The sequence below is a fragment of the Oncorhynchus mykiss genome, chromosome 16 (genome assembly GCF_013265735.2).
Source record: "Oncorhynchus mykiss isolate Arlee chromosome 16, USDA_OmykA_1.1, whole genome shotgun sequence".
NCBI classification, from domain to species: domain Eukaryota; kingdom Metazoa; phylum Chordata; class Actinopteri; order Salmoniformes; family Salmonidae; genus Oncorhynchus; species Oncorhynchus mykiss.
Genome location: NC_048580.1, coordinates 61,552,145 through 61,578,711, shown reverse-complemented (window position 1 = coordinate 61,578,711; position 26,567 = coordinate 61,552,145). Strand labels below are relative to the sequence as shown.

The following is a 26,567-nucleotide window of genomic DNA, read 5'->3' as shown; positions in this document are numbered from 1 at the left end:
TTTTGTTTTCCTAGATATGGCTACTATATTGTGATCCCTACATCCTATAGATTTGGATACTGCTTTAAAGCAAGTTTCTGCAGCATTAGTAAAGATGTGATCAATACATGTTGATGATTTCATTCCTGTGCTGTTTGTAAATACCTTGCTAGGTTGACTGGTAACATGAACTAGGTTGCAGGCACTGGTTACAGTTTAAAGCTTTCTCTTGAGTGGGCAGCCTGATGAAACCCAGTCAATATTTAAATCCCCCAGAAAATATACCTCTCTGTTGATATCACATACATTATCAAGCATTACACACGTCATCCAGATACTGGATGTTAGCTCTTGGTGGTCTATAGCAGCATCCCACAAGAATGGGCTTTAGGTGTGGCAGATGAAACTGTAGCCATATTACATAAACAGTTTTTAACATGAGATCCTATCTAAGCTTTACAGGAATGCGGTTCTGAATATAAACAGCCACACTTCTACCTTTGGCATTTCTGTATTTTCTGTAGATCTTATAACCATGTATGGCTACCACTATCAAATGTATTATCTAAGTGAGTTTCAGAGATTGTCTGAATATAAATGTAATCGGTTACTAGCAAACTATTGATTTCATGAACCTTGTTTCTTAAGCTACATATGTTAATGTGGGATATTTTTAGCACTTTTCTGTAATACTTTATTGTTTTTATTGCTTTACTGGGAAGCTTAGCAGAGGTTGACATGCTCAGGTTATTTATGTTAGTGCAGGGTGAGCTGCACACAGTGGACTTCCTCCTAGGGCACACCGCCTCAGTGCTAACAGTATCACTGGTTCATAGGCACATGATTACTGCATACACTATCTGTGTGATCAGCAGAGGCATTCAGGGCAGTTAGAGGGACATAAATTAGGTTACTTACAGTATGTCTACCAACGCCCCTTGTATAATGTACATTTGCTGAAGCATTATGACAACTCTGCGCCACAATGGTAGGGATTAACCTTTTGTGACTAGGGGGCAGTATTTTCATTTTTTGAAAAATAACGTTCCCGTTGTAAACGGGATATTTTGTCAGGACAAGCGTCACAATGGTAGGGATTAACTGAGCTGGGCTTGCGTCATTGAGAAGTCATTGTCTCAACGCAGAATTATAATGCTGTGAAAGGATCCAAATGATTTGGGTGGATCCCATCGTCCTTATAAAACAAGCTTTGTTTCCAGAAGGTATCAAAATTGTCAATAATTGTTACACCCACAGAGCTACGATAGTCTCGTAGCCAGTTATGTAGGGATAAATGTCTGCTGAACTGTTCAATGCCACGATTTAGGAAGGGCAGGGGGCCAGATATTATGGCGTGTTTGTCGGTGTCAAGTAGTGACATCCTCCTGATTCACTGTCATTTTAAAGAACTGACACGGCTTCACTGGTACCTGGTATCAAATCCCATTTTATTTGTCGCATGCTTTGTAAACAGCAGGTGTAGACTAACAGTGAAATGCTTACTGACGGGTCCTTTTCCAACAGTGCAGAGTTTAAGAGATATAAATAATAAATACATGTTAAATGATAGATGATGATAGAAGATAATGTTTAGTGGAATATTGTTTTGAATAATTTTTGCATTGCCCCTACTGGTGTGTATTTCAGATTTATGCTGGTAGGAGAGCCATTTGCTGGTAAGACCAAAGTCCTCCACGTCCTGGCCGACACCCTGACCCTGATGAACGACAGGGGTTACAATGAGGAGGAGAGGGTCCTCTACCGTACGGTCAACCCTAAGGCCATCACCATGGGACAGCTTTTTGGAGAGTTTGACCCAGTCTCACACGAGGTGGGGCTCAACCCTGGAATAGTCACAATCCTCTCACATCATTACAATCATATATTCAGACCATCTTTCAATATCAATAGTGTTATTTTTATTTCTTTACACCAATGGTTTTGCTATTTTGGATTGTGTATTATGTTGTGTTTGAGTTTTTTCTTTTCTCTCTCCCTGTCTCTGTTGGTGTTGCTCAGTGGGCAGATGGGATTGTGGCCAACACGTTTCGTGAGTTTGCGTCGTCGGAGACCCCGGATCGTAAGTGGGTGGTGTTCGACGGGCCTATAGACACACTGTGGATTGAGAGCATGAACACTGTGCTCGACGACAACAAGAAGGCAAGAATATAAGTCCACAACAAATATAATCCAATATAATGACTTAATGACATACCAGGAGGATGCGTAAAACAACTGTAACTACTTGCTGTATGCTTCCTTCTCTCCCACAGCTGTGCTTGATGAGTGGAGAGATCATCCAGATGTCCAATCAGATGAGTCTAATCTTTGAAGCCATGGACCTGTCTCAGGCCTCTGTAAGTCAACAAGCCATCAACACACTTGCAGGTACAGGTAGACTTCTTATTTTGTCCCAACAACAGTATCTTTCATGAATCGGTAATCTGTATATCTATCTCTCCCCTCCCCAGCCAGCGACAGTGAGCAGGTGTGGTATGATCTACATGGAGCCATCTCAGCTGGGCTGGGAACCCCTGGTGACCTCCTGGATCAACACCCTGCCAGAGCCCCTGCAGGCTCCAGACAACACAGGCCTGCTCATGGAGCTCTTCCACTGGCTCCTGCCCCCCTCCCTCAGGATGCTACGCAAACAATGCAGGGTGGGTGGACCACAAGGTTTAAGTCCAGAAGCATCAATTGGAGTTTGATCCTGTATATCAGCTATTTCCCTGCACCACAGTATATATATATATATATATATATTATAATAATAATATAATATATATATATATATATGTTTACAAGCTCTATAACATGTCTGATTACTTTCATATGTTCTAGGAGGTTGTCCCCACCAGCAACAGCAACACAGTGGTGTCCCTGACTCGGCTCTTTGAAATGCTGCTCACCCAACCTTTGAAGGAGGACACGGGGAACAAAAACATACGGACTTGGGTCATGGTAAGAGATTTAACAGAGTACTGCTGTGCGTGGCTATACTGAATTGAAATGACAGAAATCAACATACTCAGCTCAACTCCATCTCTCTTTCTGTGGCAGGCAGCCTTTGCCTTCTCCCTGGTGTGGTCGGTGGGGGGCAGCTGTGATACGGACAGCAGGAAGAGGTTTGATGAGTACCTCAGAGACATCATCTTAGGGAAGGCAGACAACCACCCCATCCCCGCTTCCGTGTCCAAATGGGAATGTCCCCACGATGAGAAGGGTCTGGTCTACGACTATTACTATGAGGTCTGTAACATTCCACTGGTCAATAAGGCTTCTGCAGTGTAAAACAGTATTTTTCAGTTTCTATGAAAATACATATATTTGGTATCCCAGTTTAAAGGGAAAGGTCGCTGGGTGCACTGGACTGACTCGATCAAGAACATCAATCTGGGGGACAAGAACACCAAAGTGCAGGATATCATCGTCCCCACCATAGACACGGTCCGATACACCTACCTCATGGACCTCTGCATCGACTATGGAGTGTAAGCATGCGTCAACACACCCAGACTAATGGGGATGTAATTTGTGTTAACGCACTTGCATTGTGGTCAAACATCATAATATTCAGTTGATACGTTATATTTTAAAACAGCCACTGATTATATGTCTGTCTCTGTGAAGGCCGTTGCTGTTTGTGGGGCCCACTGGGACAGGGAAGTCTGTGTACGTGAAGGAGAAACTCATGAACAACCTGGACAAGGACCGCTACCTGCCTTTCTTCATCAACTTCTCAGCACGCACCAGCGCTAACCAGAGCCAGGTGAACAATGAAGAGCTACAGATGCGCTATCTTAATTTTACCCTGTTTCTCGCAGCAGGAAAATAATCCTGCAGCAACAGGCAATGTGAATGATTATGTAATTAATGGAGTTTATTTTTTTTGTAGGGTTTGATACATTTTTTGTTAGGGCAAATCAAGTCTGACATTTTTTAAAGTGAAAATTACAAACTTTAAAAGCTTTTTTGAACACTGAATAAACTACAATTTGCATTTCCTGCTATGCAGGAACATTGTCTGCGACAACAGATTGATCAAATTAAGATAGCAGATAAGATAGCAGATCTGTATGTATCATACAGTATGTTGATCACGTCTGATCACTGGATACTCAATTCATTTCACAGAAAAGCACATTTTTTTGTCCATTAAAATAACATCAAATTGATCAGAAATACAGTGTAGACATTGTTAATGTTGTAAATGACTATTGTAGCTGGAAACGACAGATTTTTTATGGAATATTTACATAGTCGTACAGAGGCCCATTATCAGCAACCATCATTCCTGTGTTCCAATGGCACATTGTGTTAGCTAATCCAAGTTTATTATTTTAAAAGGCTAATTGATCATTAGAAAACCCTTTTGCAATTATGTTAGCACAGCTGAAAACTGTTGTGCTAATTAAAGATGCAATAAAACTGGCCTTCTTGAGAATAGCTGAGTATCTGGAGCATCAGCATTTCTGGGTTCGATTACAGGCTCAAAATGGCAAGAAAACTTTATTTTGAAACTCGTCAGTCTATTCTTGTTCTGAGAAATTAAGACTATTCCATACAAGAAATTGCCAAGAAACTGAAGATCTCATACAACGCTGTGTACTACTCCCTTCACAGAACAGCGCAAAACTGTCTCTAACCAGAATAGAAAGAGGAGTGGGAGGCCCCGGTGCACAACTGAGCAAGAGGACAAGCACATTAGAGTATCTAGTTTGAGAAACAGACGCCTCACGAGTCCTCAACTGGCAGCTTCATTAAATAGTACCCGCAAAACACCAGTCTCAACGTCAACAGTGAAGAGGTGACTCCGGGATGCTGGCCTTCTTTAGACCGGTGGAAATGTGTCCTTTGGTCTGGAGTCCAAATTGGAGATTTTTGGTTCTAACCACCGTATCTTTATGAGACGCGGTGTGGGTGAACGGATGTATTTTCCACCGTAAAGCATGGAGGAGGAGGAGGTGCTTTGCTGGTGATACTGTCTGTGATGTATTTAGAATTCAAGGCACACTTAACCAGCATGGCTACCACAGCATTCTGCATTCTAAAACTTTTGACCGGTAGTGTGTGAATATACAGTGCCAGGACACACCTACTCACTCAAGTTTTTATCTTTATTTTTACTATTTTCTACATTGTAGAATAATGGTGAAGACATTACAACTATGAAATAACACTAATGGAATCATGTAGTAACAAAAAAAAGTGTTAAACAAATGAAAAAATATTTTATATTTGAGATTCTTCAAATAGCCAACCTTTACCTTGATGATAGCTTTGTACACTCTTGGCATTTTGTCAACCAGCTTCATGAAGAATGCTTTTCCAACAGTCTTGAAGGAGTTCCCACATATGCTGAGCACTTGTTGGCTGCTTTTCCTTTACTCTGTCGTCCAATTGATCCCAAACCATCTCATTTGGTTTGAGGTTGGGTGATTGTGGAGGTCAGGTCATCTGATGTAGCACTCCATCACTCTCCTTCTTTGTCAAAAAGCCATTACACCACCTGGAGGTGTGTTGCATCATTGTCCTGTTGAAAAACAAATGATAGTCCCACTAAGCCCAACTAAATGGGATGGCGTATCACTGCAGAATGCTGTGGTAGCCATGCTGGTTAAGTGTGTCTTGAATTCTAAATAAATCACAGACAGTGTCACCAGCAAAGCACCCCCACACCATAGCACATCCTCCTCCATGCTTCACGGTGGGATATACACATGCAGAGATCATCCGTTCACCCACACCGCGTCTCTCAAAGACATGGCGGTTGGAATCAAAAATGTCCAGTTTGGACTCAAGGCCAAAGGACAGATTTCTACCAGTCTAATGTCCATTGCTCGTATTTCTTGGCCCAAGCAAGTCTCTTCTTAGTAGTGGTTTCTTTGCAGCAATTCGACCATGAAGGCCTGATTCACAACGTCTCCTCTGAACAATTGTCGTTGAGATGTGTCTGTTACTTGAACTCTGTGAAGCATTTTTTGGGGGCTGCAATTTCTGACACTGGTAATGCTAATGAACTTATCCTCTGCAGCAAAGGTAACTCTGGGTCTTCCATTCCTGTGGCGGTCCTCATGAGAGCCAGTTTCATCATAGTGCTTGATGGTTTTTGCGACTGCACTTTAAAAGTTCTAGAAATGTTCCGCATTGACTGACCTTAATGTCTTAAAGTAATGATGGACTGCCATTTCTTTTTGCTTATTTGAGCTGTTCTTGACATAATATGGACTTGGTCTTTTACCAAATAGGGATATCTTCTGTATACCACCCCTACCTCTTCACAACACAACTGATTGGCTCAAACACATTAAGAAGGAAAGAAATTCCACAAATTAACTTTTAAGAAGGCACACCTTTAATTGAAATGCATTCCAGGTTACTACCTCATGAAGCTGGTTGACAGAATGCCAAGAGTGTGCAAAGCTGTCATCAAGGCAAAGGGTGGCTATTTGAAGAATCACAATTATAAAATATATTTTCATTTGATTAACACTTTTTTGGTTACTAAATGATTCCTTATGTATTATTTCATAGTTTTGATGTCTTTCACTATTACTATACAATGTAGAAAATAGTAAAAATAAAGAAATACCCTGATTAGGTGTTCTAAAACTTTTGACCAGTAGTGTGTGTGTGTGTGTGTGTGTGTGTATATGCACTTTAGATTTGAATTTACACAGTGACTATGAGGTTAAAGTGCAGACTGTCAGCTTTAATTTGAGGGTATTTTCATCCATATCAGGTGAACCGTTTAGAAAGTACCACACTTTTTGTGTATAGGGACCCCAAATTATTGGGACAAATTATGTGTAATAAAACACTTATGTGTATAAAAGTAGTAAAAGTTAAGTATTTAGCCCTACATTAATGTGGATGCTATCCTGATTACAGATCATCCTGAATGAATAGTGAATAATGATAAGTGAACTTTACAGGCGCACATATCATACCCCCAGGACATGCTAACCTCTCACCATTACAATAATGGGAAGTTAGCATTTTGGTATGATATTTGTGCATCTAACTTTATCACTCATTATTATTCACCATTTATTCAAGATTATCTGTAATCATGGTCGCATCCACATTAATGTAGAAGCATTTACAAACATATTCTTCTCGTATTTACAGTAAAAGTGACTCCAAAATAACACAATACATTATTTAACATTCATTTCTACTGGACAAAAAATGACCTGAACCACAACCAAAACAAACAGCAAATGCATCCAACAAATTTGTAGAGTCACAAGCTTGATCTAGTCACTGTGTGCTATGAATACTTTTGGAGCTCACTGTTTATACAGTATATTCTTCCACTGTTTGTAGAACATCATCATGTCCAGGCTGGACAAGAGGAGGAAGGGGGTGTTTGGCCCCCCCATGGGGAAGAAGTGTGTCATATTTGTGGATGACATGAACATGCCTGCCCTGGAGCAGTTTGGGGCACAGCCTCCCGTGGAACTCCTACGCCAATACTTTGACCATGGCAACTGGTTAGAGACTATTACATTACAATGCCATCATATCTTGCTTTAGGCTAGAATGATCAGTGACATACCTGGAACTTATCATGTCTCTAAAGTTTACTTTCACTGTCTTCCCAGGTATGACCTGAAGGACACCACTAAGATAACCCTGGTGGACCTGCAGCTGATCTCAGCTATGGGGCCTCCTGGTGGCGGGAGGAACGCGGTGACGCCTCGCTTCCTGCGGCACTTCAACATCACCAGCATCAACGCCTTCAGTGACGACACCATGGTGCGCATCTTCTCCAACGTGGTGGCCTTCTACCTCCGCAACAACGAGTTCCCCCCAGACTACTTCACCGTGGGCAACCAGATAGTGGCCGCCACTATGGAGGTGAGAAGGTTCAGGAGATTACATTGGTAGTTATTTTATTTCCACAAGCATAAAACCCACTAGATTTAATCATATACAAGAGTATAAAGTTGTGATTGTTGCTCTTCACACTTCATTCGGACTCTTTTTAAACCATGTAAAATCAAGTTATTTCACTTTCTGTTTGTCTTCTTCGCCCACATCTCTCAAAAGGTCTACAAGAAGGCCATGGACAACCTGCTCCCCACGCCAGCCAAGTCCCACTACACGTTCAACCTGCGCGATTTTAGCCGCGTGGTGCAGGGTTGCCTTCTCCTCAAGAAGGAGTCCCTGGAGAACAAACGCACCATGATCCGCCTCTTTGTCCACGAGGTGTTCCGCGTCTACTACGACCGTCTGGTGGATGACCAGGACCGTGCCTGGCTCTACCTCCTAATGAACGACATCGTCAGGGACCACTTCAAGGAGAACTTTGAGCAGGTGTTTGACCACCTGAAGGCTCCAAGCAACAAGGCAGTAAGTACAGAATATGTTGTTTTTGATGGTGGTTTGTTTACTGTTGTTTAGTTGTGGTGATGAGGTTCCTGTGTTCCCTGTCACTAGCCGCGTGAGGAGGACATGTGTAACCTGCTGTTTGGGGACTACATGAACCCTGACCTGGAGGACAATGATCGCCTGTACGCTGAGGTGCCCTCCATGGAGAGCTTCGGCCAGGTGGTGGAGCTCTGTCTGGATGAGTACAACCAAACACACAAGAACCGCATGAACCTTGTCATCTTTCGGTAAAGGCCTTTAACGTCAGGGTTTGGGTTTTTATAAGCACAGCATGAGAGGTTAGCTACACTCACTGGAAAACTGAGTATGACTCTGTTTTTGTCCATTTGCGTTTAGCTACGTGCTGGAGCACCTGTCTCGTATCAGCCGTGTGCTGAAGCAACCAGGGGGCAATGCCCTGCTGGTAGGGGTGGGGGGCAGCGGGCGCCAATCCATCACCCGCCTTGCCACCTCCATGGCCAAGATGACCCTGTTCCAGCCAGAGATCTCCAAGAGCTACGGCCTGAACGAGTGGAGGGACGACCTCAAGGTGAGACTTTAGACTATTAACATAGAGATTATTCCAGGCCAGGTTGGACTGGAATGGCAACAGTATACAGACAGTTGAAGAGTTGTCACTAGAGGACTTGGGCTGGTATATTTGTTGTGTGTATTCCATATCATTTTTCTGATTGTTTGCTTTTTCCTGTGCTGCAGCTCCTGCTGAAAAGTGCAGGGGTGAAGGGTCAGAAGACGGTATTCCTGCTAACTGACTCTCAGATCAAGGAGGAGGCCTTCCTGGAGGATGTGGACAGTGTCCTGAACACAGGAGAGGTGCCCAACCTGTTCGCCACGGACGAGAAGGCGGAAATAATGGAGGTAGGTTTTCATAGACCAGTCAGATGGATAATAGGCTTTGGCTTATTAGAGTAAGGCTATGGTTGAGGTTGGAGTTGCTGGGGTTACTGCCCTTTTTTCATCACATCATCTAAGCAGAAGCATTCACAGTGAGTGTTGTGAATGAGAGGACTAATCATCCTCTGCCTGCTCCCTCTCTCTCCCCAGGCGGTGCGGCCTATCGCCCAGGCTGGCAATAAGAGTGTGGAGTTCAGCCCCCTGGCCCTGTTTGCCTACTTTGTGTCGCGCTGCAGGGAAAACTTGCACATCATAGTGGCCTTCAGTCCTATAGGAGAGGCCTTCCGCAACCGACTACGCCAGTTCCCCTCCCTCATCAACTGCTGCACCATCGACTGGTTCCAGGTACAGAGGCAGTACAAAACCTATTGAATCTGATGGCTTACACTGTATACTAACCATGAAGTAATAGCAACAATCTTTTGGTTATCAACTTCCCTCACCTCCTCTCGGAACTGCATCTCCCAGCCCTGGCCAGAGGAGGCGCTGGAGCGCGTGGCCAACAAGTTCCTGGAGTCGTTGGAGATGAGTGAGCATGAGAGACAGGAGGTCATGCCCATCTGCAAGACCTTCCACACTTCTGCCATCCAGCTCTCTCACAAGTACATACAACTCTTCCTTTCCATCTAATTTAACACAGATATCCGATATTCTCTTCTCATGCTACAGAAGTTATTGATGACAAAATAAACACAGCAATTCCATTTGAATGACTTTATCAAAACAGACTAAAATCAAGGACTGATTTATTACATATTTATCGCACGATAGCTGAGGATGTTGTTGTTCCCAGGTTCCTTTCGGAGCTGGGTCGCCATAACTACGTGACACCCACCTCCTACCTGGAGTTGATCGCTGCGTTCCGTCAGCTGCTCACCCAGAAGAGAGACATGGTCATGAAGGCCAAGAAGAGGTACACCAACGGCCTGGACAAACTGGCCTTCGCTGAGTCTCAGGTACATCAAACCGATTGTTTTTATCTTGCATGAATGTAGGGATCTATGTGGATTGTGTATGTCATGGTTTGTTGCCTCATTATGTACTGTGACTTGAGACCTAAGGCAATTTGAATCAAGTGTTCTTGAACCTTTGATGAGTCTGCGTTCACCCCTTTCTATTACACTGTGCTCAGCCTTAGCTCTGTCCCTCATGAGTATGATCTGTTGTGTAGGTGAGTGAGATGAAGAAGGAGCTGGTGGACTTGCAGCCTAAACTGGAGCAGGCCAAGATAGACAACACCAAGATGATGAAGGTGTTAGAGGTAGAGTCAGTGCAGGTGGAGGCCAAGAGTAAGGTGGTGCGTGTGGACGAGGAGGCTGCCACTCTGAAGGCCAACGAGGCCCAGGCCCTGAAGAACGAGTGTGAGAGCGACCTGGCAGAGGCCATACCTGCCCTGGAGATGGCCCTCTCAGCCCTGGACACCCTGAAGGTAGGAAAGGGGGATCAAATGTATTTATATAGCCCTTAGTACGTCAGCTGATATCTCAAAGTGCTGTACAGAAACCCAGCCTAAAACCCCAAACAGCAAGCAATGCAGGTGTAGAAGCACGGTGGCTAGGAAAAACTCCCTAGAAAGGCCAAAACCTAGGAAGAAACCTAGAGAGGAAGCAGGCTATGAGGGGTGGCCAGTCCTCTTCTGGCTGTGCAGGGTGGAGATTATAACAGAACATGGCCAAGATGTTCAAATGTTCATAAATGACCAGCATGGTCAAATAATAATAATCACAGTAGTTGTCGAGGGTGCAGCAAGTCAGCACCTCAGGAGTAAATGTCAGTTGGCTTTTCATAGCCGATCATTAAGAGTATCTCTACCACTCCTGCTGTCTCTAGAGAGTTGAAAACAGCAGGTCTGGGACAGGTAGCACATCCGATGAACAGGTCAGGATTCCATAGCCGCAGGCAGAACAGTTGAAACTTGGGCAGCAGCACGGCCAGGTGGACTGCGGACAGCAAGGAGTCATCATGCCAGGTGGTCCTGAGGCATGGTCCTAGGGCTCAGGTCCTCCGAGAGAAAGAGAGAATTAGAGAGAGCATACTTAAATTCACACAGGACACCGGATAAGACCGGAGAAGTACTCCAGATATAACAAACTGACCCTAGCCCCCCGACACATAAACTACTGCAACGTAAATACTGGAGGCTGAGACAGGAGGGGTCAGGAGACACTTTAGGAGACCTTGTCAGTTGCACAATTGATTGCATTCATCCGAAATGTGTCTTCTGCATTTAACCCAACCCCTCTAAATCAGAGAGGTGCGGGGGGAGGGGCTGTCTTAATCGACATCAGCTTCATCGGCGTTCGGGGAGCAGTTGTTGTTGGGGGTTAAGTGCCTTGCTCAAGGGCAGAACGGCAGATTTTTTCCACCTTGCCTGCTCAGGATTCGAACCTGTGACCTTTCAGTTACTGGTCCAACGCTCTTGGGATTCTGATCAAGCAGAGATCAGCCTGCCCTGCACAGTCTTACCAAAGGGGATTGAAAGACTTGCACAAAGCAAACAGACAAGGTATGATCTTATCTGATCTCTCTTCCCTCTCAGCCCTCTGACGTGACCATCGTGAAGTCAATGAAGAGCCCTCCGTCGGGGGTAAAGCTGGTGATGGCGGCTGTGTGTGTGATGAAGGAGCTGAAACCTGATAAAATTGTTGATCCTGCTGGGACTGGACAGAAGGTCAGCAACTGCTCTACCTATTTTTTTATTTATTAAATAAAATGTGTTTGTTTATATGTTTAATTATGTTTTCTTACCATTTGAATAGATTCTTGACTACTGGGGTCCGAGCAAAAAGCTTCTTGGAGACATGAATTTCCTACGAGACCTGAAAGAGTACGACAAGGACAACATCCCTGTGAGTCCCTGTGAAAAAACAAATGTGTTGAATTGCATTTAAACTGAAGTATCAATGTAAATCTATACTTTTTAATTGACTCTCTTCTCTTTTCCCGGCTAGGTCCCTGTGATGCAAAAGATCCGCAGTGAATACATGACTAATCCTGACTTTGATCCCACCAAAGTGGCCAAGGCCTCCTCAGCCGCCGAGGGCCTGTGCAAGTGGGTCACTGCCATGGAGATCTACGACAGAGTGGCCAAGGTAGTGGCCCCTAAGAAGGCCGGCCTGGCCGAGGCTCAGCTGTCTCTGGCCACCACCATGTCCCTGCTGAACCAGAAGAGAGCTGAGCTGAAGGAGGTGGAGGACCGTCTGGCCCTGCTTCAGAAGACCTTTGAGGAGAAGACTGAGGAGAAGGCCCAGCTGGAGTTCCAGGTGGACCTGTGTGCCCGCAAACTGGAGAGAGCTGAGAAACTCATCGGAGGCCTAGGAGGAGAGAAGACCAGGTGCTCTGGATGATGGAGATGATTAAATATATTGATTGTTTCAAATGGCTTGTGTAGGCCATTAGTACCTGAGGTCTTTGCTATGTCCTGAGGGACTTTGTGTGCTTTCCCTCTACAGGTGGTCCAAAGCAGCAGATGACCTTCAGAACACCTATGATAACCTGACCGGTGACGTGCTCATCTCAGCTGGCGTTATCGCCTACCTTGGAGCCTTCACTGCTGCCTTCAGACAGAACTGTGCCAAGATATGGACCAAGCTCTGCAAGGTACAGGCACATACAGCAGTACCTCAGCTCAACACCAATTCATTGTCACCAATCTTAATCTCGTTATTTATTCCTACCCTCCAGTCTAAGAACATTCCGTCATCAGATGATTTCTCCCTGAGTAAGACCCTGGGAGACCCCATAAAGATCCGGGCGTGGAACATCTCAGGCCTGCCCACCGACAGCTTCTCCATAGACAACGGGGTCATCGTCAGCAACGCCCGCCGGTGGCCCCTGATGATCGACCCCCAGGGCCAGGCCAACAAATGGGTGAAGAACTCTGAGAAGGACAACAACCTGAGCGTGATCAAGCTAACGGACGGAGACTACATGAGAACCCTGGAGAACTGCATCCAGTTCGGGACCCCTCTGCTGCTGGAGAACGTAGGGGAGGAGCTGGACCCGTCGCTGGAGCCCCTGCTGCTCAAACAGACCTTTAAACAAGGTACGGAACAGGACGGCACGCTCTGGTGAACATCATATCATGTGCAAGGATTTATCATTACATACTGGTGTCATTTGATCACAGACTATTTGTTTGTGTCATCCAGGGGGCATGGACTGTATCCGGCTGGGGGAGAGTGTAATCGAGTACTCATGTGACTTCCGGTTCTACATCACAACTAAGCTGCGGAACCCCCACTACCTTCCAGAGCTGGCAACGAAGGTGTCTCTGCTCAACTTCATGATCACCCCTGAGGGCCTTGAGGACCAGCTGCTGGGCATTGTGGTCGCCAAGGAGAGGTGTGTTGCAACACACGCTACACTACTCGCTATGCTGTTTATTTATAGTGGATCATTTTCCAGTAATGAAGTTATAATATAAACTCTTAACCTGTCTACCAGATACAGCACAGACTGCTCAAAAAGCATTGATCTGTTTATGACCAATTTATGACCAACCAGTTTATGACCAATCGTACTGTGACTGTATATGATGAAGATATGATGAAGATATTATGAAAATCTAGACGACTAACCCCTGACCTCATCATGTCTCTCTCTGCAGGCCGGAGTTGGAGGAGGAGCGGAACGCCCTGATTCTGCAGTCTGCATCCAATAAGAAGGTCCTGAAGGAGATCGAGGACAAGATCCTGGAGACACTTTCGTCGTCCGAGGGGAACATCCTGGAGGATGAGAGCGCCATCCAGGTCCTCGACTCGGCCAAGATCATGTCCAACGAGATCTCCAAGAAACAGCAGGTTTGGACCACACTGGAAAAACTCAGTCAAAATGTGTTGAAAGCCAATTAGAATGAGGTGGTCTAACTTCTACCCCATCTCCCAACCCACAGATTGCTGAGAAGACAGAGGTCAAGATAGCAGAGTCTAGGGAGGGCTACAGAGCCATCGCCAAGCACTCCTCCATCCTATTCTTCAGCATTGCTGACCTGGCCAACATAGACCCCATGTACCAGTACTCCCTCAGCTGGTTTGTCAACCTCTACATCAACTCCATACAGGACAGGTGAGAAACATGCTCCTACACAGATAACAAGGGTTTAGACCTCGTAAGTCACTGGTTAATGAATATGATGTACAGTTAGAGCGAAGCTCCTTTGTGTCCTAGGTAACACATGGCATCTGTGTTTCAGTAACAAGTCCAAGATCCTGGAGAAAAGGCTGAGGTACCTCATCGACCACTTCACCTTCAACCTGTACTGTAACGTGTGTCGCTCCCTGTTTGAGAAGGACAAACTGCTCTTCTCATTCCTCCTCTGCTCCAACCTCCTCCTGTAAGTCCATACCACACACTGAGGTCAAACATTTAAGATGGGTTTTTGTGAAATGAGTGAAGTTGTTTATTTATTCAAATAAAATTGTCTTTAAGCATGCCATTTAAGATAAGGTGGGATACATGTGATTGTTTGTGTCTGACAAGTGGCTGTTTTTTGGGAGGGGGGTTTCTCAGAGCGAAGAATGAAATAGAATATGGTGACGTTATGTTCCTGCTGACTGGAGGGGTAGGTCTGCAGAACAACGTCCCCAACCCAGACCCCCACTGGCTGCAGGACAAAAGCTGGGACGAGATCTGCCGGGCCAGCCACCTGCCCAACCTCCAGGGACTCAAGTATGACATAGACAAACTGCTGAGCTTGCCTCTTTTTGTTTTGGGGGATTAGAGATTTATTCAGTGTTTTGTTTCTGCTAATACTCAAATATGGAATATGTCGTCCTTCTCTGTGATTCTCATAGGGAGAGCTTCATCAAGATCCCAGATAAATTCTTGGTAATCTATGATAGCAAAGAGCCCTATAACACCAATCTGCCTAAGCCCTGGTGTGACTGCCTCAATGACCTGCAGAAGATGATAATTTACCGCTGTCTCAGGCCAGACAAGGTTAGAGAGAGAAATGAGCCAATCCCTATTTACTTTTGCTGTCCACCTAAAGTCAATGCAAAGAGGACACTCGAAAATCAATACAGAGGTTGCTGAGTGTAGATATAGGTGTGTGTGTGCGGACATATCATATGTTTGCATGTATGCTTACTGTTGTATGCTACTCCTTATGTTTCCAGATTGTGCCGGCCATCACAAACTATGTGACTGACAAACTTGGGAAGAAGTTTGTGGAGCCGCCTCCCTTTGACCTGAGTAAGAGCTACACAGACTCCAACTCCACCATCCCTCTGGTGTTTGTGCTATCTCCTGGAGCCGACCCCATGGCCAGTAAGTAGTACCCGACTGATCTCATACACAGACCTCAAAACTGCTACTGCTTTTGTTTGATACGGAAAATGGCTCTGCCCCGCCCCACCCCTCTCTTCCAGGCTTGCTGAAGTTTGCCAACGACAAGAACATGGGCGGCACCAAGTTCCAATCCATCTCCCTGGGCCAGGGCCAGGGCCCCATCGCTGCCAAGATGATCCGCTCGGCCATGAAGGAGGGTACCTGGGTGTGCCTGCAGAACTGCCACTTGGCTGTCTCCTGGATGTCCACCCTGGAGAAGATCTGTGAGGACTTTAGCCCAGAGACCTGCCACCCAGACTTCCGACTGTGGCTCACCAGCTACCCCTCGCCCAAGGTAGGGTACAACACTGCAGCCAATCCAGCCTGGTCAACCAGTATACAATAGGATGACGGCATCCATGATGTGGATTCATAACCCTCTTCCCTGTGTCAGTTTCCAGTGACCATCCTGCAGAATGGGGTGAAGATGACCAACGAGCCGCCCACAGGTCTCAGGCTCAACCTGCTGCAGTCTTACCTGTCAGACCCCGTCTCAGACCAGGACTTCTTCAACGCCTGCACGGACAAAGAGCTGGTGAGTGGTGACATGGTTCACACACACACAGACACACACACACATAGTCCTCTGTAGCTCGGTTGGTAGACTAATGCCAGGAATGTGTTCTTGCAATGCCAGGATAGTGTTTTTGATTCCCGGGGCCACCTATACATAACAAATATTATTATTATTATTTATTTTATTACACACACACCCACACTCTGCGCTGATTGTTCCTCTGGTTGTTTCTAGGTGTGGGAGAAGCTTCTGTATGGCGTTTGCTTCTTCCATGCTCTGGTACAGGAGAGGAAGAAGTTTGGTCCTCTGGGCTGGAACATCCCCTATGGGTTCAACGAGTCTGATCTGCGCATCAGTATCAGACAACTACAGGTAGTAATACACATCAACTCAGGGCTGGAGTATTTGAGAGAGATTGTCATTTTTAAAAGACTGTGGACTTAATGTGGTTGTTGAATATAAATATATGTGATTGCAGATTGTGTGGTTCCCCTCTCTCACCCTGTTGTGTGTTCCTCCTCCTCCAGCTGTTTGTGAGGGAGTACGATCAGGTGCCGATGGAGGCCATCACTTACCTGACAGGGGAGTGTAACTATGGGGGCCGTGTGACTGACGATTGGGACAGGAGGCTCCTGATGACCATCCTGGCTGACTTCTACAACAAGGACATCATCGAGAACCCCCGCTACACCTTCTCCCCCAGCGGAAAGTATTACGCCCCGCCAAAGTCCAACTACGAGGACTACATCGAGTTCATACGGGTAAGCAGGAGTTAGACAGGGAAGGAATGAGACATTAATTCATCAGGTGTACAGCTGTGTGTTGTCAGCATAACTATCAGTATCAATCCCATTCTGTCTGATAACATTACCATGTTCAAAGTGAAGAGAATTGGACCCAGAATGGAACCTTGCAGGATGCCGCATGGCTCACATTCATGCGTTCCATCATGTTTTCCATCTTGTGTTGATGTCTTCAGAACCTTCCGTTCCTCCAGCACCCGGAAGTGTTTGGGATGCATGAGAACGTGGACATCTCCAAGGACCTGCAGCAGACCAAGCAGCTGTTTGACTCCCTGCTCCTCACCCAGGGAGGAGGGGCCAAAGGAGGAGCCAGCTCCGGGGGAGACAACACCCTCTTCGACATAGCCAATGACATCCTCACCAAGGTAAAGCCAAACCAGTCCTTGTACTGCTGAAATGTACTGCCTTTCCCCCCCGATATATGTCTCATCCGAATCAATGATGTTAAGTTTGTTTCAAGTTTTATTAGTCGTATGAACGGGATACGCATGGTATACATCGTCCAACCAAATGCTTATTTGCAGGTTCCTTCTTGCAATGCAACAACAATAAGAAATAATAAAATAAAAGAATACGAACATAAAGTAAATGGCTCAGTAGAATAGAATAAACATTATAGCAAAAGTATAATACTGGAAGACACTATTTATAGTCCAATATGTACATACGTATTGGTGAAGGGGAGGGGGCAGTGTATAAATTGAGCAGTATAACAAGAGTCTTGTAGCAGCAGCAGCAGTGTGTGTGTGTGTGTGTGTGTGCATGAGTGAGTGTATGTGTGCTAAGGTACTGAGAATCAGAGCAGGTGGTCAGTTAGGTCACTTGTTGTCTGTTTTTTGTAGCTTCCAGCTAACTTTGACATCGAGGCTGCTCTGTTGAAGTACCCTGTTCTGTATGAAGAGAGCATGAACACTGTACTGGTGCAGGAGATGGAGCGCTACAACACGTATGTCATCTCATCACACACCCCAAAAAATAAAACTCAGAAAAACAGATAGATCTTAATGTAAATTACCAAAGCCCACAATAGGATCATATCACTGTCTTGTCTTCCAGGTTGGCAGTTACGATCCGTGTGAGCCTGCAGAACCTGCTGAAGGCCATCAAAGGCCTGGTGGTGATGGATGCTGAGCTGGAGGCCCTGTCAGGCAGCCTGATGGTGGGCAAGCTGCCAGAGAAGTGGGCTAAACGCTCCTACCCCAGCCTCAAACCCCTGGGCAGCTACATCACAGACTTCCTTGCCAAGCTCAAGTTCCTGCAGGTCAGTCCATTAGCCTCAGTATTGTTTTTAAATCCATCATCCGTTTTCTCATGAAGAGGAAACACTTTGGTTTTGTTTACTAATGTGTTCTCTTTGCCCCCTGCAGGACTGGTATGAGAGCAACAAGCCCCATGTCTTCTGGCTGTCTGGGTTCTTCTTCACCCAGGCCTTCCTGACCGGGGCCATGCAGAACTACGCCAGGAAATACTCCATCCCCATCGACCTGCTCTGCTTCCACTTCCAGGTCACACAAACAGCTGAATTAGAAGAGACTTTGGTTTTTTGAGGCATTGTTGTAAACAAGTTATTACTTAAAAATGCCCCTCTTCCTCTTGTTTGTCTGTTTTGATTAGCCTTTTCCTTCCCTCTCATTGGTAACAGGTTCTTCCCATCGACACCTCAAACTCCTCTCCTGAGGACGGGGTCTACATCCACGGTCTGTTTCTGGACGGCGCTCGCTGGGACAAGAATAGGTAGAAGACTCTTTCAAACAAGGCTATTCTTTAAATGATACCAGAGAGTGCAGTGAACTGAGACTGATCTCTCCCACTCACAGTGGAGTCCTGGCTGAGCAGCATCCCAAGGTTCTTTTTGATACGGTCCCCATCATCTGGATCAAACCAAGTAAGTTTGTCTCTCATTCTCTATGCACTTCTCTTCCTCTTTGACTCTTTGACTCCCCTCTGTTATTCTCTCTCTCTCTCTCTCTCTCTCTCTCTCTCTCTCTCTCTCTCTCTCTCTCTCTCTCTCTTTCTCTTCCTCTCTCTCTGACTTCTCTCTCTCTCTCTCTCTCTCTTTTTTTTTTTTTTTTTTTTACCTTTATTTAACCAGGCAAGTCAGTTAAGAACAAATTCTTATTTTCAATGACGGCCTGGGAACAGTGGGTTAACTGCCTGTTCAGGGGCAGAACGACAGATTTGTACCTTGTCAGCTCAGGGGTTTGAACTCACAACCTTCCGGTTACTAGTCCAACGCTCTAACCACTAGGCTACCCTGCCGCCCCTGCCGCTCTCTCTCTTTCTCTTCCTCTCTCTCTCTGACTTCCCTCTCTCTCTCTCTCTCTGACTTCCCTCTCTCTCTCTCTCTCTCTCTCTCTGACTTCCCTCTGTTATTCTCTTTCTCTCTCTCTCTCTCTCTCGCTCTCTCTGACTTCCCTCTGTTATTCTCTCTCTCTCTGACTTCCCTCTGTTATTCTTTATCTCTCTCTCTCTGACATCCCTCTGTTATTCACTCTCTCTCTCTCTCTCCCTCTCTCTCTTTCTCTCTCTCTGACATCCCTCTGTTATTCTCTCTTTCTCTCTCTCTGACATCCCTCTGTTATTCTCTCTCTCTCTCTCTCTCTCTCTCTCTCTCTCTCTCTGACTTCCCTCTGTTATTCAATCTCTCTCTCTCTCTCTCTCTCTCTCTCTCTCTCTCTCTCTCTCTCTCTCTCTCTCTCTCTGACATCCCTCTGTTATTCTCTCACTCTCTCTCTCTCTATCTGACATCCCTCTGTTATTCTCTCTCTCTCTCTCTCCAGTGGAGAAGAAAGGCAGTGACCTTCCCCAGACCCTGTATGTGTGTCCGCTGTATAAGACCAGCGAGAGGAAGGGCACCCTGTCCACCACAGGCCACTCTACCAACTTTGTCATCACCATGATGCTGCCCACCAGCAAGCGCCCCCAGCACTGGATCAAGAGAGGCGTGGCCATGCTCTGCCAGTTGGACGACTGAGGACACTGAGGAGTAGGGAAGGACACGCTGTTTAACTTTGTCATTACACCGAGACTTCGCTCCCTGGTGGATTCTCTATTCACTTTAATCATATAAAAAATACTTTGATGTAACTTGTGTGGCTGTTGGTTTTGTTTAGGTCTTTTGAGTGGGAATACATACATACAACACCTGATTAGGACCATAGCAGACCTACAGTATGTGATACCTGCCTATGGCCACTGGGAGGTGCGTGTGTGTGTGTGTGTGTGTGTGTGTGGGCGTGCGTGCGTGTGTTTGTGTCAATCAGTTGAGCTGTGGGTAGAGTTGCAGTGTGCTCAGTGGGTCAGAGCCAGGTGCAGGGTGGGAAGGTCCCGTGATCAGATATAAATAGCTGGGGAGATATACATAGACATGCTTTGGAAGCTTAGTGTGATTGACCCACTGAAGATTGTAGGGCCATCGGAGAAACAGCCTGTTGACTGAAGGTAAACAGAAAACAAAAGACATAATCCTCTGGGAGGTTTAAGGATGGAATGGTGTGGTGCCTGAATGCCATTGTTCATCTGAAATGGTGTGATATGGTGCCATGTAATTGTTGAACTTGGAGTGGCCATTGCATGCTCAACTTACAGTAAGTGGCTTGATGACTGTTGAATAATAGCTTTTTTAATCTTGAATGTTTTATCCACAGTTCCCTATAAAGGCTGATGTAGTTTTCAATGTGCAATACCCAACACTACAGCCACACATATAATGCACCAACCAATGCCTGTTTAGCCTTTATTGTACTATACTGTCATCATCAAAGTCACCCCACAGCAGAGAACTGGGGCAGCTATTTCAAGCAGAACACAACCATTAAGCATGTAAATATACTGTAATGTATCAATGTATTATCTTGTTTTCTATGTATGTGAAATGATAGTCAGCACAAACTCACAAAAATTACAGTGTGCAACATGGCTGCAATGCTCTCCAGTTTTACTGTTGTCTATGAAATGTCTGCCGAGGTCCTGTTGGTATTTGAGGCTGCTGGCTGGTCATGTGTATGGTCCCTGCCCTGGTAGGTTACATGTTGCCCCTTTAAAATACCAGTAGTTGAACAGAGAATGAAGGTTCTTAACATAATGTCTCCCCAGCTCAAGTTAGTAGTTTCCTGGTGAGTTGACCCTTCCTGGAGTGACAGATGAACTCCGAGACAGAGGCAGGATATGTTTTTGACCAACCAGAAGAGGACGTGGTCACACAGTATATGATTGAACAGAGCCTTCTGAAATACAACAAGCACAAAGGCTCACTCCCTAAGTAAGACCTCTCAAATGGCAAAATACCTGCTGCTTTATTCTGTGTATACCACATGGGTTAGCTGTGGAATATCCAAGTGATTCCGTGTTTATACATATATTTCACCCAGTGATCCTGCAGGCCCTGAAGGTGATCCTGATGAGGTCTTTACAGTGATAAAGGAAGGTGAGCATGGCTTTTTCCTTATCTTAACTCCTTAATGACTTCTGCTATGTGTGATCATCTCTTTTCCGGTCTCATAGATTGTCTGGCCCCGATATGGTGTGTGTGGAGTTGAGTCAGAGGTGGAATAAGATGGAGGGATATGACAGCACTGCCATAGAGGTTACAGCCGGTCTATTGACTTTGGGGCTGTTCCAGTGCAGGATACTGGAGGGCCCAGCGATGAATAACAGTTCTGGTCTTCGGATGCATCTCAATAAATATAATTCCTTTACTTGCCTCATCTCATTTCAGAAAGTGAAAATGTCTTTCACCTGTCCAGTTCTCACACATCAGTTCAACCGAATGAAAAGGACAGGAGAGGTAGCCATGTCAGAATATTGAGATTTACCCCGTACCTGTCTTCCTGTTCTGTTAGGTAATGAGGAGGCCCTAATAAGGCTAGCTGAGCAACCAGGAGCCATGTCCAGAGTAGACGACAGAGGATGGATCCCGTTACATGAGGCCGCAGTGCAGGAGAAGAAAAGTATACTGGAGATCGTCTTCTCAGGTACTGGTTTTGAGACATATCTCAAGGGACTTTCCTGGTCGAATCTAGGTAGTAATATACAGGTCCATGTGTCCAGCTTCCCCCCAGGGCGCAGAGCAGTGCCGGACTCTGAAAGGAGAGACACCTCTCTTCCTGGCTGTAGTGTGCGGCCTGAGGGAAAATGCTACGTTTCTGCTCCAGAACGGATGCTGTCCAGACCTCCAGAACGATGACGAGGAATCTCCACTTGTGGCAGGTATTCAAAATATATCTTAGATGTTCGTAGATTTCAATTTTTGTTTATGGAGCACAACTTTAACCTTCTGCCATTCTTCCTGCTTTGTCACCTATTTCCTACAGCTATAGTAAATGACCAATATGATTGTGCCTCGCTCCTGCTTCGTTGCAATGCCAAGGTGGACCAAACAGGAGATCTGGAGCGGACTGCCCTCCATGAGGCATCCCTCCTGGGTCTGGACAATTTTGTTAACCTGCTACTGCATTCCGGAGCCGACCCAAACGCAAGGGATGTTGACAAGCTGACCCCACTGGCACTGGCTGCAGAGACAGGGCACCTTAACGTAGTGGAGGTCCTGCTACAGAAAGGTGTGTGTGTCTGTGTGTGTGTGTGTGTGTCTGGACCATATGGAGTGATTCACTTTCTGTCTCTCCTCTCTCTCTATCATTTTCTCTCGCTCTCTCTGTCACTCTGTCAGGAGCCAGCATGCAGTCTCAGACAGAGGGCTCTGTGCTGTTTGAGGCGGTTGCATCAGGTAATCCTGACATCATCTCTCTGCTGCTGGACTATGGGGCAGAGCCTGACATGCCCAACCACAGTGGGCACCTACCCATCCACCGTGCTGCATACCATGGGCATCTGTTGTGAGTGGAGAAAGATCTTTACTTTATATACCCTTTTATATTTATTTATTTTTCTGCTGTTAGGAGGTACAGATATTGAAAGCGCTTCTCAAATCAAATCAAATCAAATCAAATTTTATTTGTCACATACACATGGTTAGCAGATGTTAATGCGAGTGTAGCGAAATGCTTGTGCTTCTAGTTCCGACAATGCAGTAATAACAAGTAATCTAACTAACAATTCCAAAACTACTGTCTTGTACACAGTGTAAGGGGATAAAGAATATGTACATAAGGATATATGAATGAGTGATGGTACAGAGCAGCATAGGCAAGATACAGTAGATGGTATCGAGTACAGTATGTACAAATGAGATGAGTATTGTAAACAAAGTGGCATAGTTTAAAGTGGCTAGTGATACATGTATTACATAAGGATACAGTCGATGATATAGAGTACAGTATATACGTATGCATATGAGATGAATAATGTAGGGTACGTAACATTTATATAAGGTAGCATTGTTTAAAGTGGCTAGTGATATATTTACATCATTTCCCATCAATTTCCATTATTAAAGTGGCTGGAGTTGAGTCAGTGTCAGTGTGTTGGCAGCAGCCACTCAGTGTTAGTGGTGGCTGTTTAACAGTCTGATGGCCTTGAGATAGAAGCTGTTTTTCAGTCTCTCGGTCCCAGCTTTGATGCACCTGTACTGACCTCGCCTTCTGGATGATAGCGGGGTGAACAGGCAGTGGCTCGGGTGGTTGATGTCCTTGATGATCTTTATGGCCTTCCTGTGACATCGGGTGGTGTAGGTGTCCTGGAGGGCAGGTAGTTTGCCCCCGGTGATGCGTTGTGCAGACCTCACTACCCTCTGGAGAGCCTTACGGTTGAGGGCGGTGCAGTTGCCATACCAGGCGGTGATACAGCCCGCCAGGATGCTCTCGATTGTGCATCTGTAGAAGTTTGTGAGTGCTTTTGGTGACAAGCCGAATTTCTTCAGCCTCCTGAGGTTGAAGAGGCGCTGCTGCGCCTTCTTCACGATGCTGTCTGTGTGAGTGGACCAATTCAGTTTGTCTGTGATGTGTATGCCGAGGAACTTAAAACTTGCTACCCTCTCCACTACTGTTCCATCGATGTGGATAGGGGGGTGTACCCTCTGCTGTTTCCTGAAGTCCACAATCATCTCCTTAGTTTTGTTGACGTTGAGTGTGAGGTTATTTTCCTGACACCACACTCCGAGGGCCCTCACCTCCTCCCTGTAGGCCGTCTCGTCGTTGTTGGTAATCAAGCCTACCACTGTTGTGTCGTCCGCAAACTTGATGATTGAGTTGGAGGCGTGCGTGGCCACGCAGTCGTGGGTGAACAGGGAGTACAGGAGAGGGCTCAGAACGCACCCTTGTGGGGCCCCAGTGTTGAGGATCAGCGGGGAGGAGATGCTGTTGCCTACCCTCACCACCTGGGGGCGGCCCGTCAGGAAGTCCAGTACCCAGTTGCACAGGGCGGGGTCGAGACCCAGGGTCTCGAGCTTGATGACGAGCTTGGAGGGTACTATGGTGTTGAATGCCGAGCTGTAGTCGATGAACAGCATTCTCACATAGGTATTCCTCTTGTCCAGATGGGTTAGGGCAGTGTGCAGTGTGGTTGAGATTGCATCGTCTGTGGACCTATTTGGGCGGTAAGCAAATTGGAGTGGGTCTAGGGTGTCAGGTAGGGTGGAGGTGATATGGTCCTTGACTAGTCTCTCAAAGCACTTCATGATGACGGATGTGAGTGCTACGGGGCGGTAGTCGTTTAGCTCAGTTACCTTTGCTTTCTTGGGAACAGGAACAATGGTGGCCCTCTTGAAGCATGTGGGAACAGCAGACTGGTATAGGGATTGATTGAATATGTCCGTAAACACACCGGCCAGCTGGTCTGCGCATGCTCTGAGGGCGCGGCTGGGGATGCCGTCTGGGCCTGCAGCCTTGCGAGGGTTAACACGTTTAAATGTCTTACTCTCCTCTCTCTCCTCAGGGTGTTGGAACGGTTGATCTCAGCAACAAAGATGGAGGCAGTGAAGAAGAGTGGTATGAGTCCCCTCCACTCTGCTGCTGCTGGGGGACACACCCAGTGCCTGGAGGTCCTTCTCAATGCAGGCTACGACCCCAACTTCATGCTGCACCCACGCGTGCGCAATAAATACGATGACGAACGCAGGTCGGCTCTCTACTTTGCTGTATCGAACAACGATGTCCAGTCCACCCGTCTGCTGCTGGAGGCTGAGGCCATGGTCAACCAGGACCCTGTCAACTGTCTACAGGTGGCTCTGCGGCTGGGCAACTATGAGCTTATAAACACTCTTCTGAGGTAGGAATCAAACTCAAGTCAAATCAAACTTGATAAAATAAAGTCCATTTCAAAGTCTCAATATACTTTACAGTAAAATATGTTATGTGAGTGAGAGGAATTAGCCTGTAGTATGTATTTTTGATTAGTGTGTACTGTTAATGTAGGCCTAATTAATTTTGTTGTTCTTATCAATCAGGTACGGTGCTAACGCCAGCTACTATTCTCGTGTCAACACAACACACTTCCCATCAGCACTGCAGTATGCATTGAAAGATGAGGTCATGCTGAGGATGCTTCTCAACCATGGATACGATGTACAGCGCTGCTTTGACTGTCCCTATGGAGACAGTTCCCATGACTACGCACCCTGGACGACCTCGTTCACCAAAGACATGGTGGTTAGACAACTAGTGCTAAGGAGGAAAACAAACATTATGTGGTCATTGTAAATGTGGTTATTACAAACTCTATCTCGTGTCTCTTTTTTTTTCTGTCTGTCTGTAGTTCTGTGAGGTGATAACAGTCAAGTGGCTGAAACACATCTCGGCACAGGTAGTGCGCATCATGCTAGACTACACAGACCACGTCACGCTCTGTGTCAAACTCAAGGAATGCCTGAAGACACAGAAACAGTGGCCTGAGATATGCTATATCCAAGGTACTATAATGGAACTGCACTGCACAGATGCCTTTTCACAATAATTATTATGTAATTACCATTTGACCAAATTTGTAAGTCAATTCCAGGTAAATAAAGCATGACCCTAATGCCCCCTCAGAGAATGTGCGCAGCCTGAAGCACCTGTGTCGGCTGCGTATCCGGGACTGCCTGAGCCGTCTGCATCTGCGATCCCCAGCCTTCATCAGCTTCATGCCTCTCCCCACCAGGCTTAAGGACTACCTCCGATACAGAGAGTATGACATCTACAGCAGGGGCAGCCCTGATTGATCATAACATAATGGCACTCTCTAAGAAAGTTCCAGTTCCTTATCAGTTTGTCTGGACCTTGTTTACTTTTGTAAGTGTGTGCCTCTTTAGTTCCTACTCGAGGATCAACAAACAAGCAATATTCTCTCCCTTTTTTCCTACTCTGAATGCATGTCATGTCATAGGCAGCACAATGTGTGTTGCTCCTAGGTTGAGCATTTTGGGTCACTGAACCAACTGGGATAAGCTTGTTTGGTTAAAATTATATTTTTGTATAATTATTGAATTTGTAAGGAATGACACACTTAGGGATTATGTGTAATGTCCTATTTGTATCTGTGATCTATAATAATTGTATTTTGTCATTAAACATTTGAACAGAAGTCTTAGAACTGGGTTCAGAAACCTTATTCTATTTTCATCTACTGACATTGAAATCCATGTCACCTGTTGTGCACACATCATATGCCATCATTGGAGAAGGCATAAAAATCTGAGGAAATAAGATTTTTTTCTTATAGCAGACTTTCATTTGTCAGATGTCATTCAAATAGACCAGCCAAAACGCAATAAG

At 45.8% G+C, this 26,567-nt stretch overlaps 2 protein-coding genes across 4 annotated transcripts in view; both read left to right on the top strand.

The window, feature by feature from the left end:
* The window catches only part of dnah12 (dynein, axonemal, heavy chain 12), a 36,122-nt gene extending 16,110 nt beyond the window's left edge, over positions 1-20,012 (top strand). Inside the window, exons 32-72 of the mRNA XM_036947505.1 lie at positions 1,627-1,810; positions 1,999-2,139; positions 2,253-2,336; positions 2,451-2,639; positions 2,821-2,940; positions 3,040-3,228; positions 3,319-3,470; positions 3,610-3,748; positions 7,309-7,475; positions 7,587-7,842; positions 8,035-8,337; positions 8,425-8,603; positions 8,713-8,905; positions 9,073-9,234; positions 9,421-9,615; positions 9,739-9,872; positions 10,064-10,226; positions 10,442-10,699; positions 11,810-11,941; positions 12,030-12,119; positions 12,222-12,604; positions 12,723-12,870; positions 12,955-13,315; positions 13,422-13,614; positions 13,880-14,072; positions 14,165-14,337; positions 14,465-14,605; positions 14,782-14,940; positions 15,066-15,210; positions 15,390-15,540; positions 15,642-15,895; positions 15,995-16,135; positions 16,352-16,489; positions 16,645-16,878; positions 17,097-17,285; positions 17,763-17,866; positions 17,977-18,181; positions 18,288-18,425; positions 18,563-18,654; positions 18,738-18,805; positions 19,701-20,012. Coding sequence (XP_036803400.1) covers positions 1,627-1,810; positions 1,999-2,139; positions 2,253-2,336; positions 2,451-2,639; positions 2,821-2,940; positions 3,040-3,228; positions 3,319-3,470; positions 3,610-3,748; positions 7,309-7,475; positions 7,587-7,842; positions 8,035-8,337; positions 8,425-8,603; positions 8,713-8,905; positions 9,073-9,234; positions 9,421-9,615; positions 9,739-9,872; positions 10,064-10,226; positions 10,442-10,699; positions 11,810-11,941; positions 12,030-12,119; positions 12,222-12,604; positions 12,723-12,870; positions 12,955-13,315; positions 13,422-13,614; positions 13,880-14,072; positions 14,165-14,337; positions 14,465-14,605; positions 14,782-14,940; positions 15,066-15,210; positions 15,390-15,540; positions 15,642-15,895; positions 15,995-16,135; positions 16,352-16,489; positions 16,645-16,878; positions 17,097-17,285; positions 17,763-17,866; positions 17,977-18,181; positions 18,288-18,425; positions 18,563-18,654; positions 18,738-18,805; positions 19,701-19,894 — 7,234 coding nt within the window. The 3' untranslated portion in view covers positions 19,895-20,012. The remainder of the gene's footprint in view (positions 1-1,626; positions 1,811-1,998; positions 2,140-2,252; positions 2,337-2,450; positions 2,640-2,820; positions 2,941-3,039; positions 3,229-3,318; positions 3,471-3,609; positions 3,749-7,308; positions 7,476-7,586; positions 7,843-8,034; positions 8,338-8,424; positions 8,604-8,712; positions 8,906-9,072; positions 9,235-9,420; positions 9,616-9,738; positions 9,873-10,063; positions 10,227-10,441; positions 10,700-11,809; positions 11,942-12,029; positions 12,120-12,221; positions 12,605-12,722; positions 12,871-12,954; positions 13,316-13,421; positions 13,615-13,879; positions 14,073-14,164; positions 14,338-14,464; positions 14,606-14,781; positions 14,941-15,065; positions 15,211-15,389; positions 15,541-15,641; positions 15,896-15,994; positions 16,136-16,351; positions 16,490-16,644; positions 16,879-17,096; positions 17,286-17,762; positions 17,867-17,976; positions 18,182-18,287; positions 18,426-18,562; positions 18,655-18,737; positions 18,806-19,700) is intronic.
* A 277-nt stretch (positions 20,013-20,289) lies between these two features.
* asb14b (ankyrin repeat and SOCS box containing 14b) lies at positions 20,290-26,382 on the top strand. Of its 3 annotated transcripts, none has more exons than XM_021566871.2 (11): positions 20,290-20,361; positions 21,016-21,181; positions 21,291-21,346; positions 21,762-21,893; positions 21,970-22,128; positions 22,233-22,478; positions 22,589-22,754; positions 24,751-25,083; positions 25,262-25,463; positions 25,570-25,723; positions 25,845-26,382. In XM_021566871.2, the coding sequence occupies exons 2-11, from the start codon at positions 21,063-21,065 to the stop codon at positions 26,012-26,014; spliced, it is 1,737 nt and encodes a 578-aa protein (XP_021422546.1). In that variant the 5' UTR covers positions 20,290-20,361; positions 21,016-21,062; the 3' UTR covers positions 26,015-26,382. The 3 variants fall into 3 exon arrangements, with proteins under 3 accessions (XP_021422546.1, XP_021422547.1, XP_021422548.1); XM_021566872.2 differs by lacking the exon at positions 20,290-20,361 and adding an exon at positions 20,376-20,507; XM_021566873.2 differs by lacking the exon at positions 20,290-20,361 and having other exon boundaries at positions 20,810-21,181; positions 25,262-25,460.
* The last annotated feature ends 185 nt before the right edge of the window (positions 26,383-26,567 follow it).

Bases quoted from the DNA above. Each gene is read 5' to 3' on its own strand.
- asb14b (XM_021566871.2), top strand. From the start codon at position 21,063: ATGAACTCCGAGACAGAGGCAGGATATGTTTTTGACCAACCAGAAGAG. The intron at 21,182-21,290 runs GTAAGACCTCTC...TATTTCACCCAG, and splicing joins CACAAAGGCTCACTCCCTAA to TGATCCTGCAGGCCCTGAAG. The intron at 22,755-24,750 runs GTGAGTGGAGAA...CTCTCTCCTCAG, and splicing joins GCATACCATGGGCATCTGTT to GGTGTTGGAACGGTTGATCT.